The 15646-nt window shown below is 42.2% G+C and overlaps 1 protein-coding gene across 2 annotated transcripts in view; it reads right to left on the bottom strand.

Annotated features, from left to right (window-relative positions):
• Positions 1-13287: 13287 nt before the first annotated feature.
• LOC133537268 (D(2)-like dopamine receptor) overlaps positions 13288-15646 on the bottom strand; it is a 219070-nt gene continuing 216711 nt past the window's right edge. For both annotated transcript variants that reach the window (XM_061878244.1, XM_061878245.1), the window contains exon 8: positions 13288-13598. In XM_061878244.1, the coding sequence (XP_061734228.1) occupies positions 13402-13598 (197 nt within the window). In that variant the 3' untranslated portion in view covers positions 13288-13401. The remainder of the gene's footprint in view (positions 13599-15646) is intronic.

Consider the following 15646-nt stretch of genomic DNA (forward strand, 5'->3'; position numbering starts at 1 on the left):
GATGTGCAGTGATGTTTTCTAACGACGGTAAGTCTTCAATGGTTGGAATCTGCGCTTATGGTTGATATACCAGTTATTATGGTAATTTATCCATCCACCTTCTTCTTCCGCTTATCCGAGGTCGGGTCGCGAGGGCAGCAGCCTAAGCAGGGAAGCCGAGACTCTCCTCTCCCCAGCTACTTCGTCCAGCTCTTCCCGGGGGATCCCGAGGCGTTCCCAGGCCAGCCGGGAGAGATAGTCTTCCCAACGTGTCCTGGGTCTTCCCCGTGGCCTCCTACCGGTCGGACGTGCCCGAAACACCTCCCTAGGGAGGCGTTCGGGTGGCCTCCTGACTAGATGCCCGAACCACCTCATCTGGTTCCTCTCGATGCGGCTTTACTTTCAGCTCCTCCCGGATGGCAGAGCTTCTCACCCTATCTCTAAGGGAGAGACCCAAACTGATTTCGACCGCTTGTACCCGTGATCTTATCCTTTTGGTCATGACCCAAAGCTCATGACCATAGGTGAGGATGGGAACGTAGATCGACCGGTAAATTGAGAGCTTTGCTTTCCGGCTCAGTTCCTTCTTCACCACAACGGATCGATACAGCATCCGCATTTCTGAATACGCCGCACCGATCCTCCTGTCGATCTAACGATCCACTCTTCCATCAATCGTTAACAAAACTCCGAGGTACTTGAAACTTCTCTACTTGGGGCAAGATATCCTCCTCAACCCGGAGATGGCACTCCACCCTTTTCAGGGCGAGAACCATGGACTCAGACTTGGAGGTGCTGATTCCCATCCCAGTCGCTTCACACTCGGCTGCGAACCGATCCAGTGAGAGCTGAAGATCTTGGCCAGATGAAGCCATCAGGACCACATCATCTGCAAAAAGCAAACCAAATCCTGCAGCCACAAAACCGGATCCCCTCAACGCCTTGACTGCACCTAGAAATTCTGTCCATAAAAGTTATGGACAGAGTATGTGACAAAGGGCAGCCTTGGCGGAGTCCAACCCTCACTGGAAACGGGTCCCATTTACTGCCGGCAATGCGGACCAAGAGTGGATCGTGAGATCGACAGGCGGATCGGTGCGGCGTCTTCAGTAATGCAGACGTACCGATCCGTTGTGGTGAAGAAGGAGCTGAGCCGGAAGGCAAAGCTCTCAGTTTACCGGTCGATCTACGTTCCCATCCTCACCTATGGTCATGAGCTTTGGGTCATGACCAAAAGGATAAGATCACGGGTACAAGCGGCCGAAATGAGTTTGGGTCTCTCCCTTAGAGATAGGGTGAGAAGCTCTGCCATCCGGGAGGAACTCAAAGTAAAGCTGCTGCTCCTCCACATGGAGAGGAGCCAGATGAGGTGGTTCGGGCATCTGGTCAGGATGCCACCCGAACGCCTCCCTAGGGAGGTGTTTAGGGCACGTCCAATCGGTAGGAGGCCACTAAGAAGACCCAGGACACGTTGGGAAGACGATGTCTCCCAGATGGCCTGGGAACGCCTTGGGATCCCCCGGGAAGAGCTAGACGAAGTGGCTGGGGAGAGGGAAGTCTGGGCTTCCCTGCTTAGGCTGTTGCCCATGCGACCCGACCTCGGATAAGCGGAAGAAGATAGATGGATGGATGGACCAAGCTCTGACACTGATTATACAGGGAGCGGACCGCCACAATAAGACCGTCCGTTACCCCATGGTAATTTACTTAGTTACTATTGTCATCTAATTAGTGACTATGGTACTGTAGGTCACAGCAGCTCAGACGAGGCACCAAGTAGTGTGGGTGGGGAGCGTTTCCACAGACGCGGAAGGACATTTTCACAACAAAGTTCTAAAGTTTAGTGATGTGACAGATATATCAGATAGTAGGTGGGTTTATCTTGTACCCTTCGCGGTCATATTTCACTGTTTGTTGCATTTTTGTCGCGTTTCATTTGATGGTAAAATGAGTCGATGGAAAGGGGGTGTGACGTTCATATTTTGTCAATATTCAGGGTTTTATCCTTCATAGGAAAATTCCATTAGGTTTTTTAAAGGCGGTCTGTCGTAATGTTTTTAGCATTCAATCAGACATTATTGTGAGGTTTTGTATTACTGTTCATAAAAATAGATATACCGCCCCCAGACAAATTTTTTTTCTCTAAATGTGGCCCCAGAGTCAAAATAATTACCCAGGCCTGATATAAGCAATAGCAATGCCTGCATATTTTCCCAGTTGATGACACGTCTGGAACATTTTTATTAGGCCCACCTGAAAGAACTATATTAAAAATGGTAATGTGTTCATTATTGACGTTGTCATTTGCGGCTGCATTGAAGTAATGTTGGAAAGAGACAGACTGCGCTTCTTCACTGGAAAGAACAATGATTAACACCTCCACTCTTATAGAACCCGGATCCTCTCGAGCAAATAAAGACCACCCGTCAAATAAATGCTTAATTGTAACTAAAAAAATGTACTGTTGCCACTGGAAGGCCTGCATGAGTTCCATTTCCTACCGCTTGTCCCTCTCAGGTGTCCTGGGTCTTCCCCGAGCCCTAAACACCTCCCTAGGGAGGCGTTCGGGGGGCATCCTGACAAGATGCCCGAACCACCTCTGCATACAGGTTTTCTCTCAGTCATTATGTTATACGGGTGAAATTCACAAAATTAAAATATTGTAGAAAAGTCCGTTCTGTGAAAAAAAATCTATATTAGCTTACTGCCTGCAAGCCTTTGTTATAAATACAATTTTCAACTCAACGTTTGCATAAACTATGAGCCATAGTCATCAACATTATAACCATTAAAGGCTTGGCATATTTTACATTTTTCCTGAATGAACTCTCCTCAAGGAATCTATTTATCTATCTATCTATCTATCTATCTGTGGAGAGGCGGAGCTGAGGAACGAGCAACGGGGCAGGGCACGCTGGAGCCCGGCCCAAGATGGCGGCGTGGAGGCGGAGAATGCGGCCGAGCGCAGAGGCGGGGCGTGCCGGGAGCGGCGCCGCAGTCATGTGCAGGTGTGTGGATCGCGCACCAGTGCACAATTAACTTATCTCATCACGATGTATAAAAGGGGAGAAGGAGGAGAGATCGGGGCAGAAGGAGGAGGAGAGCCCGCAGCAGCGACCGAGGAGAGGAAACAAAGAGCAGACGGGGACCGTGACCGAGCAGCTGAAAAGCGATCCGACCTAAAGACAAAGCTTTGTTTGAAAAAAATAAAAGAGTCAAACCCGCAAAAGCAATGTCCTTCCTGGGTGGTCCATTGAACCCGGGCGACGACAGTGTGAGTCGTTAAACACTATCCATCTATCCATCTATCTATCTATCTATTTATCTATCTCATTGTGACAGACTCTCCCTGTCGTCCATGGACCACCAAGGACGGACATGACTGCGGCAGTTTTATCACTTTGTTTATTTTTCAATAAACCTTCTGTGCAGGTCGGGTTGCTTTTCAGCTCCTCTTCCCTCAAACCCGCCCGCTCCTCCGGTTGCTTTTCAACTGCCCTCGTCTTCGTCTCGCTCTTGGTCTCTTCCGCTCTTCATGCAGTCCTCGCATCTCTCCAACTCCCTCTGCCCCGTCGTTCTCGGCTGCCGGCCTTTTATTTATTGAGAGGAGATTATATGATTGTGCCTAGGTGGGCGATCCACGCACCTGACATTTATCTCGGCGTCGATCCCGGCGCGCCACGCCTCCTCGTCGCCATCTCTGGGTCGGCCCCGGCAAACCCTGCCTCGCCTCCCCACACTAATTTTGCATGTAATTGGTTAATATCTAATAGGTCTCTGCTTTTTGCTGACGATGCTGTCCTGAAGGCTTCATCTGACAGGATCTTCAGTTCTCCCTGGATCGGTTCGCAGCCGAGTGTGAAGCAACTGGGATGAGAATCAACACCTTCAAGTCCGAGTCCATGGTTCTCGCCTGGAAAAGGGTGGAGTGCCATCTCCGAGTTGGGGAGGAGACCCTGCTCCAAGTGGAGGAGTTCAAGTACCTCGGAGTCTTGTTCCAGAGTGAGGGAAGAGTGGATTGTGAGATCGACAGGCGGATCGGTGCGGCGTCTTCAGTAATGCGGACGCTGTATCGATCTGTTGTGGTGAAGAAGGAGCTGAGCCGGAGGGCAAAGCTCTCAATTTAACGGTCGATCTATGTTCCCATCCTCACCTATGGTCATGAGCTTTGGGTTATGACCAAAAGGATAAGATCACGGGTGGCGCGGCTCTCCCTTAGAGATAGGGTGAGAAGCTCTGCCATCCGGGAGGAACTCAAAGTAAAGCCGCTGCTCTTCCACATCGAGAGGAGCCAGATGAGGTGGGTCGGGCATCTGGTCAGGATGCCACCCGAACGCCTCCCTAGGGAGGTGTTTAGGGCACGTCCGACCGGTAGGAGGCCGCGGGGAAGACCCGGGACACGTTGGGAAGACTATGTCTCCCGGCTGGCCTGAGAACACCTCGGGATCCCCCGGGAAGAGCTGTATGAAGTGGTTGGGGAGAGGAAAGTCTGAGCTTCCCTGCTTAGGCTGCTGCCCCCACGACCCAACCTCGGATAAGCAGAAGAAGAAGGGTGGATGGATAAGTTAATATCACATGTTACTAAATGTTACATTTTTGTGTAATTTGCACATGAATTGAATTTGCACCTCTTGAAACCTCATAGAGTGCACATTATTTACGTATTTTTATTATTATTATTATTGCTTTTTATTCTTTTACATTTTGCAATTTTTGGTAGCCTCTCCATAGGACGGCGCCACAGGTTCGCCTGCCGTCTGGACTCGTGGGAGAAACGGAGAGTCCTGTGCCTCTCAGTGCTTTCAATCGAGGACGTGGAATACATCTATTTATTTGGAACTGCGATGGCAAGGCATTTACTGATTGGGCTGAGCTTTGCTTTGGCTCATCGGCAAATTCAGAAGACGACTGCAGCCGTTCAGGAGCCCAAAGCCTTCTCTGTGAGCGCTTTGAGTGTTTAGAAAAGCGCAATATAAATCTGAGTTATCCATCCATCCATTTTCTACCGCTTATTCCCTTTTGGGGTCGCGGGGGGCGCTGGCGCCTATCTCAGCTACAATCGGGCGGAAGGCGGGGTACACCCTGGAGAAGTCGCCACCTCATCGCAGGGCCAACACAGATAGACAGACAACATTCACACTCACATTCACACACTAGGGCCAATTTAGTGTTGCCAATCAACCTATCCCCAGGTGCATGTCTTTGGAAGTGGGAGGAAGCCGGAGTACCCGGAGGGAACCCACGCATTCACGGGGAGAACATGCAAACTCCACACAGAAAGATCCCGAGCCTGGATTTGAACCCAGGACTGCAGGAACTTCGTATTGTGAGGCAGACGCACTAACCCCTCTGCCACCGTGAAGCCCATCTGAGTTATCATTTATTTTATTTTTTTATTGCTATATGTAGTCTATTTATACCTGCATCGTCCTTTCCATCCTTACACTCTCCATCATTGTAACTGAGCTACTGTGAGGAACAATTTCCCCTCGTGGATCATTAAAGTTTGTCTAAGTCGAAGTCTTGTCAAAGTTAGTTGTTGACGAACCCCAAGATGCAGAGAAGGAGGCAGGCATTTTGTAAGTAAACATGATTTGATTAAAATACTAAGACAAAACCAAACAAAAGGGGTACAACCAAAAGTGTGCACGAGGCCAGATAAACAAACAAAAAGGCCTTAGCATGGAAGCTAGCAAAAACAAAAGGAGCTCAGCATGGAAGCTAGCAAAAACAAAAGGCTTAGCATGGAGAATAGCATAAACACAACCGATAACAGAAGTCGTTACGTGTTGTACAAAGACAAATAGGAAGCAGGGAACAAAAAACAGTAAGCTACAAACATCAAACAAATTATAGCTTACCGCTACGCTGCAAAGACACGACACGACACGACAGCAGCGACAATCCAAGACAGAACACGTGACAATAATCCAGCACTGACTGGAGGAACAAAGCAGGTACAAATAGGATCGGGCTGATTGAGACCAGGTGTGGCCAGGTGGCAATCAGCCATAGCTGAGGGGCAACAGCGCCCAGGGAAAAACACAGGAAACAGACAAAATAAGAGCGCTGACAGGAAACACTACACACACACACAGAGGAAACAAAGACAAATGCAGAGAGAAAAACTAAAACATAGACAAACTGTCAGGGGCAAGCTCGACAAGTCTAAGTCTAAGTTTCTACAGATTCTCTGAAACGTTTGATGATGTTACGGACGGTTGTTAGAATAATCATGTACATATTATCATTATAACTTTATGCTTAAGAGCCGTTAATATAAAGTATTTCCAATTTTTGCTGAAGTGGTATTTCTGTATTTGTGCAGAGCTAGCAATCTTTTGGATTGCTAGCGCCTTTCATCAGTGTTGTGTCCAGACTCGGCCTGCTGACTGCCAAGGCCGAACATTGGGTACCGGGACCAGACAAAGCAGAGACAGGGCGATAACACCAAGTGTCAACATATTTGCATTTTTGTATAATAATATATTGTGTCGAACTGGAGTTGTCGGGTCTACCCCCTTCCCTCAGCGATAGTGATGTAATAGGGACTTTCCTAATAAATAGAGGAGGCGCACGGGCTTGATTTTTAGAACGTAGTTTGGATCTGTAACTAAAATACAACCCAAATCACGTGTCTCCTCATGAGCTGAATTGAAGTCTGTCTCTGCATGATTCCTTGCTTCTTGTCTGGTTACTAAATGTCATCAGTGTTTCCCTGACACTGGATGGTGAAATCCCCAAATTTCTTGCAATAGGTCATTGAGAAATGTTTTTTTTTTTTTTTAACTGTTTGACAATTTGAAAAACTTATTGAGTGGTGAATTGTACGGAATATGTACTGTACTGTGCAATCTACTAATAAAAGTTTCAATCAATCAATCAAAATAAGCGCTTTGAGTACCTTGAAGGTAAAACGGTGCTATATAAATACAATCCATTTACCGTTTACCTTTTTTACTCCTAAGCCGACATGAAGAGACGTTTGTAGGAACAGAACAATTTGTCTTGCTAATACGCAGGTGAAAAAAAAAAAAAAAAAAAAATCTTCTTTAAAATTGATACAGTACCTCAATTTTCTAATTTTGACCACCTTGAAGCAGGAAAAAAAATGATGATACTTGTAAAAAAAAAAAAAATGCTTTTATTAAGCAAGTTTATCATCTGCGCTAGTTTGAATTCATCCAATTTATCGTAGCATTATCTTGCTTCACTTTTTTTTTTTTAACTATACTGATAGTAGGCATTTATCCAACCAGCAGAGTAACATTGAAGACTTTTCAATTACGATTCACAAACCTGAGTCATCAGTCACGGTTCTTTTTGTTGAAAACAACCTTCTAATATCCACGCTTGGAGTCTTCCATGCCTGAGGCCCAGAAAGTGCTCAGGCAGGGTGTATTCAAGCTATTGTGCATGCAGCTGCTGCCTCTCTGTTAGACTCCGGTACTGCACGTTACTTCCAAGACTTAAAAAAAAAAAAATTAAAAAAAATGTAAAATCAAAAAAACATTTTGGGTTCAAACCCACATAGCCACCCCCTAACAACACCCTGTTGCCTGGTACACTGCAAAAAGTCAGTTTTAAAAAAACAAGAAAAACAAAATTACAAAAATGAGGGGTATTTTACTTGAACTAAGCAAAAATATTTGTCAATAGAACAAGACTTTCCAAAAGAAGTAAAATTAGCTAACCTCAATGAACCCCAAAATACCTTAAAATAAATATATTCTCACTAAAAACAAGTTTGCTTTTCTTTATGGAAAAAATAAATATGAGACCTTTTTTCTCAATATGTTGAAAAATATTCTTAAATGAAGTAAATAATGATATGCGCTCGGCATTACATTTCTTGAAACCAGCAAACTTACACAAAAAAATAGTTATTTTTTCTTAATAAAAAGGCAACAAGGCAACCGCTTGTTACTCTCGGAGTCTCCTAGCCGCTCCGGCAAATCATATTTTTGGTTCTCAAATTTCGACAGTGCGCCTTATGTACGGATTCCTTCTGTTTGTTTTTACCGACCTCAAAGCATTTTTATTCGGTACACGGTGTAATGATAACTGTGAGCAGTAGATGGCAGTCAAACATAAGACATACGTGTAGACTGCACAATGACTCAAGCAAATAACACCGACATTTTATATGTTCCATTGAACATACAGAAAATCACACATGGCTCTCAAAAATCTGTCAAAATGTTTTAGTACGACTTTGGTAAGCCATGAAGCCACACCTCTTGATGTACTGTGCTTCAACATAGGAGTATTATTATGGTGTGTTTTTAAGACGTATCACCTGACGTTTTGTTTCACAATATTATGCAAAAGCATCTTTTCTTACAAGCGGTAAAAAATGGATGGATGATCAAGGATTATATATTTTAAACACCAAATTTTCAGAATTTTTTTTTTTTTCATTTGAGGTTTTTATAAGCTGAAACCCATAATAATCAAAATTATACCACAAGAAGGCCTGACAAAAATTCAGTTGCATGTTATGAGCCTATGTCACATATTACTTTCACTATGTAAATATACCATATTTTCCAGATTTTTTTTCTCTTTCTCAAAACTCGACAAAGTTTTTTTCGGTACATGGTGTAATGTGAGCAGTAGATGGCAGTCAAACATAAGAGATACGTGTAGGCTGCACAATGACTCGAGAAAAAATAACACCAATATTTTATATGTTCCATTGAAAGTACAGAAAATTACACACGGCTCTCAAAAATCTGTCAAAATGTTTTAGTACGACTTTGGTAAGCCATGAAGCCACACCTCGTGATGGATTGTATGTACTGTGCTTCAACATAGGAGTATTATTATGGTGTGTTTTTAAGACATATCACCTGACGTTTTGTTTCACAATATTGTGCAACAGTAACTTTTCTTACAAGCGGTAGGAAATGGATGGATGGATGGATGGATGATCAAGGCTTACAATTTTTTAAACACCAAATGTTCTGAAATTTTTTTCGTTTTTTCATTTGAGGTTTTTATAAGCTGTAACCCATAATAATCAAAATTATACCAAAAGAAGACCTGGAATATATTCAGTTGCATGTTATGAGCCTATGTCACATATTAGTTTCACTATGTAAATATACCATTTTTTCCAGATTTTTTTCTCTTTCTCAAAACTCGACAGAGTTTTTTTCGGTACATGGTGTAATGTGAGCAGTAGATGGCAGTCGAACATAAGAGATACGTGTAGACTGCACAATGACTCAAGCAAATAACACCAATATTTATATGTTCCATTGAAAGTACAGAAAATTACACACGGCTCTCAAAAATCTGTCAAAATGTTTTAGTACGACTTTGGTAAGCCATTGAGCCACACCGCTTAGTGGATTGTATGTACTGTGCTTCAACATAGGAGTATTATTATGGTGTGTTTTTAAGACATATCACCTGACGTTTTGTTTCACAATATTATGCAAAAGCAGCTTTTCTTACAAGCTGTAAAAAATGGATGGATGGATGAATGGATGGATGATCACGGTTTATAATTTTTTAAACACCAAATTTTCAGAATTTTTTCTGTTTTTTCTTTTGAGGTTTTTATAAACTGTAACCCATGATAATCAAAATTATACCAAAAGAAGGCCTGACATATATTCAGTTGCATGTTATGAGCCTATGTCACATATTAGTTTCACTATGTAAATATACCATATTTTCCAGATTTTTTTCTCTTTCTCAAAACTCGACAGTGCGCCCTATAACCCAGTGCGACTCAAAAACGAATTATTTCAGTTTTTTCTTACCGACCTCAAAGCATTTTTTTCTGGTACATGGTGTAATGTGAGCAGTAGATGGCAGTCGAACATAAGAGATACGTGTAGGCTGCACAATGACTCAAGCAAATAACACCAACATTGTATATGTTCCATTGAACATACAGAAAATTACACACGGCTCTCAAAAATCTGTCAAAATGTTTTAGTACGACTTTGGTAAGCCGTGAAGCCACACCTCTTGATGGATTGTATGTACTGTGCTTCAACATAGGAATATTAGTATGGTGTGTTTTTAAGACATATCACCTGACGTTTTGTTTCACAATATTATGCAAAAGCAGCTTTTCTTACAAGCGGTAGAAAATGGATGGATGGATGATCAAGGCTTACAATTTTTTAAACACCAAATGTTCTGAATTTTTTTTTGTTTTTTTCATTTGAGGCTTTTTTATAAGCTGTTACCCATAATAATAGAAATTATACCAAAAGAAGGCCTGAAATATATTCAGTTGCATGTTATGAGCCTATGTCACATATTACTTTCACTATGTAAATATACCATATTTTCCAGATTGTTTTCTCTTTCTCAAAACTCGACAGTGCGCCCTATAACCCAGTGCGACTAAAAAACGAATTAATTCTGTTTTTTCTTACCGACCTCAAAGCATTTTTTTCCGGTACATGGTGTAATGTGAGCAGTAGATGGCAGTCAAACATAAGAGATACGTGTAGACTGCACAATGAATCAAGAAAATAACACCAATATTTTATATGTTCCATTGAAAGTATAGAAAATCTTTCAAAAAGCTCAAAAATCTGTCAAAATGTTTTAGTACGACTTTGGTAAGCCGAGAAGCCACACCTCTTGATGGATTGTATGTACTGTGCTTCAACATAGGAGTATTATTATGGTGTGTGTAGAAGCTAAGACATATCACCTGACGTTTTGTTTCACAATATTATGCAAAAGCAACTTTTCTTAAAAGCGGTAAAAAATGGATGGATGGATGATCACGGCTTATAATTTTTTAAACACCAAATTTTTTGAATTTTTTTAGTTTTTTCTTTTGAGGTTTTTATAAGCTGTAACCCTTAATAATCAAAATTATACCAAAAGAAGGCCTGACATAAATTCAGTTGCATGTTATGAGCCTATGTCACATATTACTTTCACTATGTAAATATACCATATTTTCCAGATTTTTTTTCTCTTTCTCAAAACTCGACAGTGCGCCCTATAACGCCTAATGTAGGTATTAATTCAGTTTTTTCTTACCGACCTCGAAGCATTTTTTTTCGGTACATGGTGTAATGTGAGCAGTAGATGGCAGTCAAACATAAGAGATATGTGTAGACTGCACAATGACTCAAGAAAATAACACCAATATTTTATATGTTCCATTGAACATACAGAAAATTACACACGGCTCGAAAATCTGTCAAAATGCTCAAAAATCTGTCAAAATTTTTTAGTACGACTTTGGTAAGCCGTGAGGCCACACCTCTTGATGGATTGTATGTACTGTGCTTCAACATAGGAATATTATTATGGTGTGTGTAGAAGGTAAGAAGTAAGACGTTTCACAATATTATGCAAAAGGAACTTTTCTTACAAGCGGTAGAAAATGGATGGACGGATGCATCCACGTGGATAATCATACGGCACTTGACAGTGTCTCACCATTTATTGGACCTCTTTCGCCACTTTGGACTCAAACATACAATTCATGAGAAGCCGAGTAGAGAAAACTGTGTGGCATGCATCACATTTTTTTTTTTAATCGCAGGCATATAATCATAATAATAACAACACAGTAAATGTGTTCAGAAAAAAAAACATATTTACAGCAAATGATGACAGTGATAATCATGAAATATGAAGGTCCAATTTATAAAATTGCAATCATGTAGACAGCAAAGAGTCGTTTTTTTTTTTTTGCTATCGACGCCCGTTCCAATTCGTGACGGCTTTTCAGAATAAGAGCTCACATATTCGATTGAACACTGCAATGAACACTGACTTGATGTATTTATTATATATATATGTTTATATATATATGTGTATTTTTTTTTTTCATTTTAAAACATAAAATACATACAATAAATACCAGTTTTTCCATGTGTGCAGTATACGGTGACAAGCACGATGTTTGTGTTTCAGAAACAAGGTACAAACCCCGTTTCCATATGAGTTGGGAAATTGCGTTTGATGTAAATACAAACGGAATACAACGATTTGCAAATCCTTTTCAACCCATATTCAGTTGAATATGCTACAAAGACAACATATTTGATGTTCAAACTGATAAAAAAATCATTTTTTCTCACAAATAATCATTAACTTTAGAATTTGATGCCAGCAACACGTGACAAAGAAGTTGGGAAAGGTGGCAATAAATACCGATAAAGCGAGGAATGCTCATCAAACACTTATTTGGAACATCCCACAGGTGTGCAGGCTAATTGGGAACAGGTGGGTGCCATGATTGGGTATAAAAACAGCTTCCCAAAAAAATGCTCAGTCTTTCACAAGAAAGGATGGGGCGAGGTACACCCCTTTGTCCACAACTGCGTGAGCAAATAGTCAAACAGTTTAAGAACAACATTTCTCAAAGTGCAATTGCAAGAAATTTAGGGATTTCAACATCTACGCTCCATAATATCATCAAAAGGTTCAGAGAATCTGGAGAAATCACTCCACGTAAACCAACACTGAATGACCGTGACCTTCGATCCCTCACTGTATCAGAAACCGACATCAATCTCTAAAGGATATCACCACATGGGCTCAGGCACAATTCAAAAAAACCACTGTCACTAAATACAGTTTGTTGCTACATCTGTAAGTGCAAGTTACAAGGGTTGGAATTGGGGTTTAAATCACCATAAATGATTCCCGGGCGCGGCACCGCTGCTGCCCACTGCTCCCTTCACTTCCCAGGGGGCGATCAAAGGGATGTGTCGAATGCATAGGACACATTTCACCACACTTAGTGTGTGTGTGACGATCGTTGGTACTTTAAATTAACTTTAAAGCTCTAATATGCAAAGCGAAAGCCATTTATCAACAACATCCAGAAACCCCGCCGGCTTCTCTGGGCCCGAGATCATCGTAGATGGACTGATGCAAAGTGGTCTGACGAGTCCACATTTCCACAAATGTTTATTGAGTGTTGTTAAAAAGAAAAGGTGATGTAACACAGTGGTGAACATGCCCTTTCCCAACTACTTTTGCACGTGTTACTAAGTTAATTATTATTTGCAAAAAAAAAAAATTGAGTTTATGAATTTTGAACATGAAATATCTTGTCTTTTTAGTGCATTCAATTGAATATGGGTTGAAAAGGATTTGCAAATCATTGTATTGCGTTTATATTTACATCTAACGCAATTTCCCAACTCATATGGAAACGGGGTTTGTACATTTGTCTTCACCAGACAAAGCCATGGTTACAGACATTTCTTGGTGTACATTCAGCTTGGGAGAGCGAAAGGACTCCTCAATCAATTCACATAAAGAACCTTCAGAAAAAAAAAAAAAGTCTCCCCCCCCCCCCCCCCCCCCCCCTCTCCAGTCTTTTAGGAAAGTGTGTTTTTCCTTTCCAGGATGAGGTATTTTCCCGGCTGGTCGTCATCCTTCAGTGCGATCGCTCGGCAATTTTTTTTAATTTTTTTTTTAGCAGTGCAAAATCTTAATAAATGCTTTTCGGAACTCCACGTTGAAGGTGGTGTAGATGATGGGGTTGACGGCGCTGTTGACGTAGCCCAGCCATGTGAAAGCGTTGTACATCTCGGCGGGAACCTTGCATTTTGTGCAGTGGGTGTTCAAGATATGCGTTATGAAAAAAGGCAGCCAGCATATGATGAATACACCTGAGAAAAAAAAAAGAAGATTTTTTTTTTTTTGTTAAATTACAGCTTTAGGAATGTCAGGTGGGTTGGCGTGGAGGTGCTGGTTCCGCACAGCAATTTGTTGGAGGATTTTGTCCGTCTGTCAACATTTTTTTTTTCCCCTTTCAAAAGAGGAACCTGGATTTTCACATGTTATTGAACATTTGCACATTTATGCAAACTTTTACAGTGAGAGCACTTTGATCGAAAAGGTGCAAAACGCTCTCTCCACCCTCCATCTCCACCTATGGCCAGCAATAGACTTCTACAAAGCCCAAAACCAGTGAAGTTGTCACATTGTGTAAATAGTAAATAAAAACCAAATACAATGATTTGCAAATATTCAATGGAAAAGACTGCAAAGACAATATATTTAACATTCAAACTGGAAAACTTTGTTATTTTCTGTAAATACAAGCTCTTTTGGCATTTTATGCCTGCAACGTGTTTCAAAAAAGCTGGCACAAGTGGCAAAAAAGACTGAGAAAGTTGAGGAATGCTCATCAAACACTTATTTGGAACATCCCACGGGTGAACGGGCTAATTGGGAACAGGTGGGTGCCGTGATTGGGTATAAAAGCAGCTTCCATGAAAAGCTCGGTCATTCACAAACAAGGACGAGGCGTTGTCAACAAAAAAAAACATTTCTCAATGAGCTATTGCGAGGAATTTAGGGGATTTCACAATGTACGGTCCGTAATATTAACAAAAGACAGGCCGAAAACCAACATTGAATGCGCGTGACCTTCGATCCCTCAGGCAGTACTGAGACTGTAAAGGATATCACCACACGTGGCTCAGGAACACTGCAGAAAACCACTGTCAGTAAACACAATCGGTCGCTACATCTCTAAGTGCAGGTTAAAACTCTACTATGCAAAGCCATTTATCAACAACACCCAGAAACGCCGCCGGCTTGGCTGGGCCCGAGCTCATCTAAGATGGACTGTTGCAAAGCGGAAAAGTGTTCTGTGGTCGGACGAGTCCACATTTAAAATTCTTTTTTGGAAACTGTGGACGTCGACCAAAGAGGAAAAGAACCATCCGGATTCTTATAGGCAAAAAGTTCAAAAAGCCAACATCCGTGATGGTATGGGGGTGTATTAGTGCCCAAGGCATGGGTAACTTACACATCTGTGAAGGCACCATAAATGCTGAAAGGTACATACAGGTTTTGGAGCAACATTTGTTGACATCCAAGCAACGTTATCATGGACGCCCCTGCTTATTTCAGCAAGACAATGCCAAGACACATGTTACAACAGCGTGGCTTCATAGGAAAAAAGAGCGCGGGTACTAGTAGACCAGACATGTCTCGCATTGAAAATGTGTGGCGCATTATGAAGCCTGAAATACCACAACGGAGACCCCGGACTGTTGAACAACTTAAGTGAAGTGAATTATATTTATATAGCGCTTTTCTCTAGTGACTCAAAGCGCTTTACATAGTGAAACCCAATATCTAAGTTACATTTAAACCAGTGTGGGTGGCAATGGGAGCAGGTGGGTAAAGCGTCTTGCCCAAGGACACAACGGCAGTGACTAGGATGGCGGAAGCGGGAATCGAACCTGCAACCCTCAAGTTGCTGGCACGGCCACTCTACCAACCGAGCTATGACGGTGTAAAGGATACCACCACACGGGCTCAGGAACACCACTGTCAGTAAACACAATCGGTCGCTACATCTGTAAGTGCGGGTTAAAACTCTACTATGCAAAGCCATTTATCAACAACACCCACACAGGCCCAGCCGGCTTGGCTGGGCCCGAGCTCATCTAAGATGGACTGTTGCAAAGCGGAAAAGTGTTCTGTGGTCTGACGAGTCCACATTTCAAATTATTTTTGGAAACTGTGGACGTCGACCAAAGAGGAAAAGAACCATCCGGATTGTTATAGGCGCAAAGTTCAAAAAGCCAGTATCTGTGATGGTATGGGGGTGTATTAGTGCCCAAGGCATGGGTAACTTACACATCTGTGAAGGCACCATCAATGCTGAAAGGTACATACAGGTTTTGGAGCAACATTTGTT

The sequence above is a fragment of the Nerophis ophidion genome, linkage group LG18 (genome assembly GCF_033978795.1).
Source record: "Nerophis ophidion isolate RoL-2023_Sa linkage group LG18, RoL_Noph_v1.0, whole genome shotgun sequence".
NCBI classification, from domain to species: domain Eukaryota; kingdom Metazoa; phylum Chordata; class Actinopteri; order Syngnathiformes; family Syngnathidae; genus Nerophis; species Nerophis ophidion.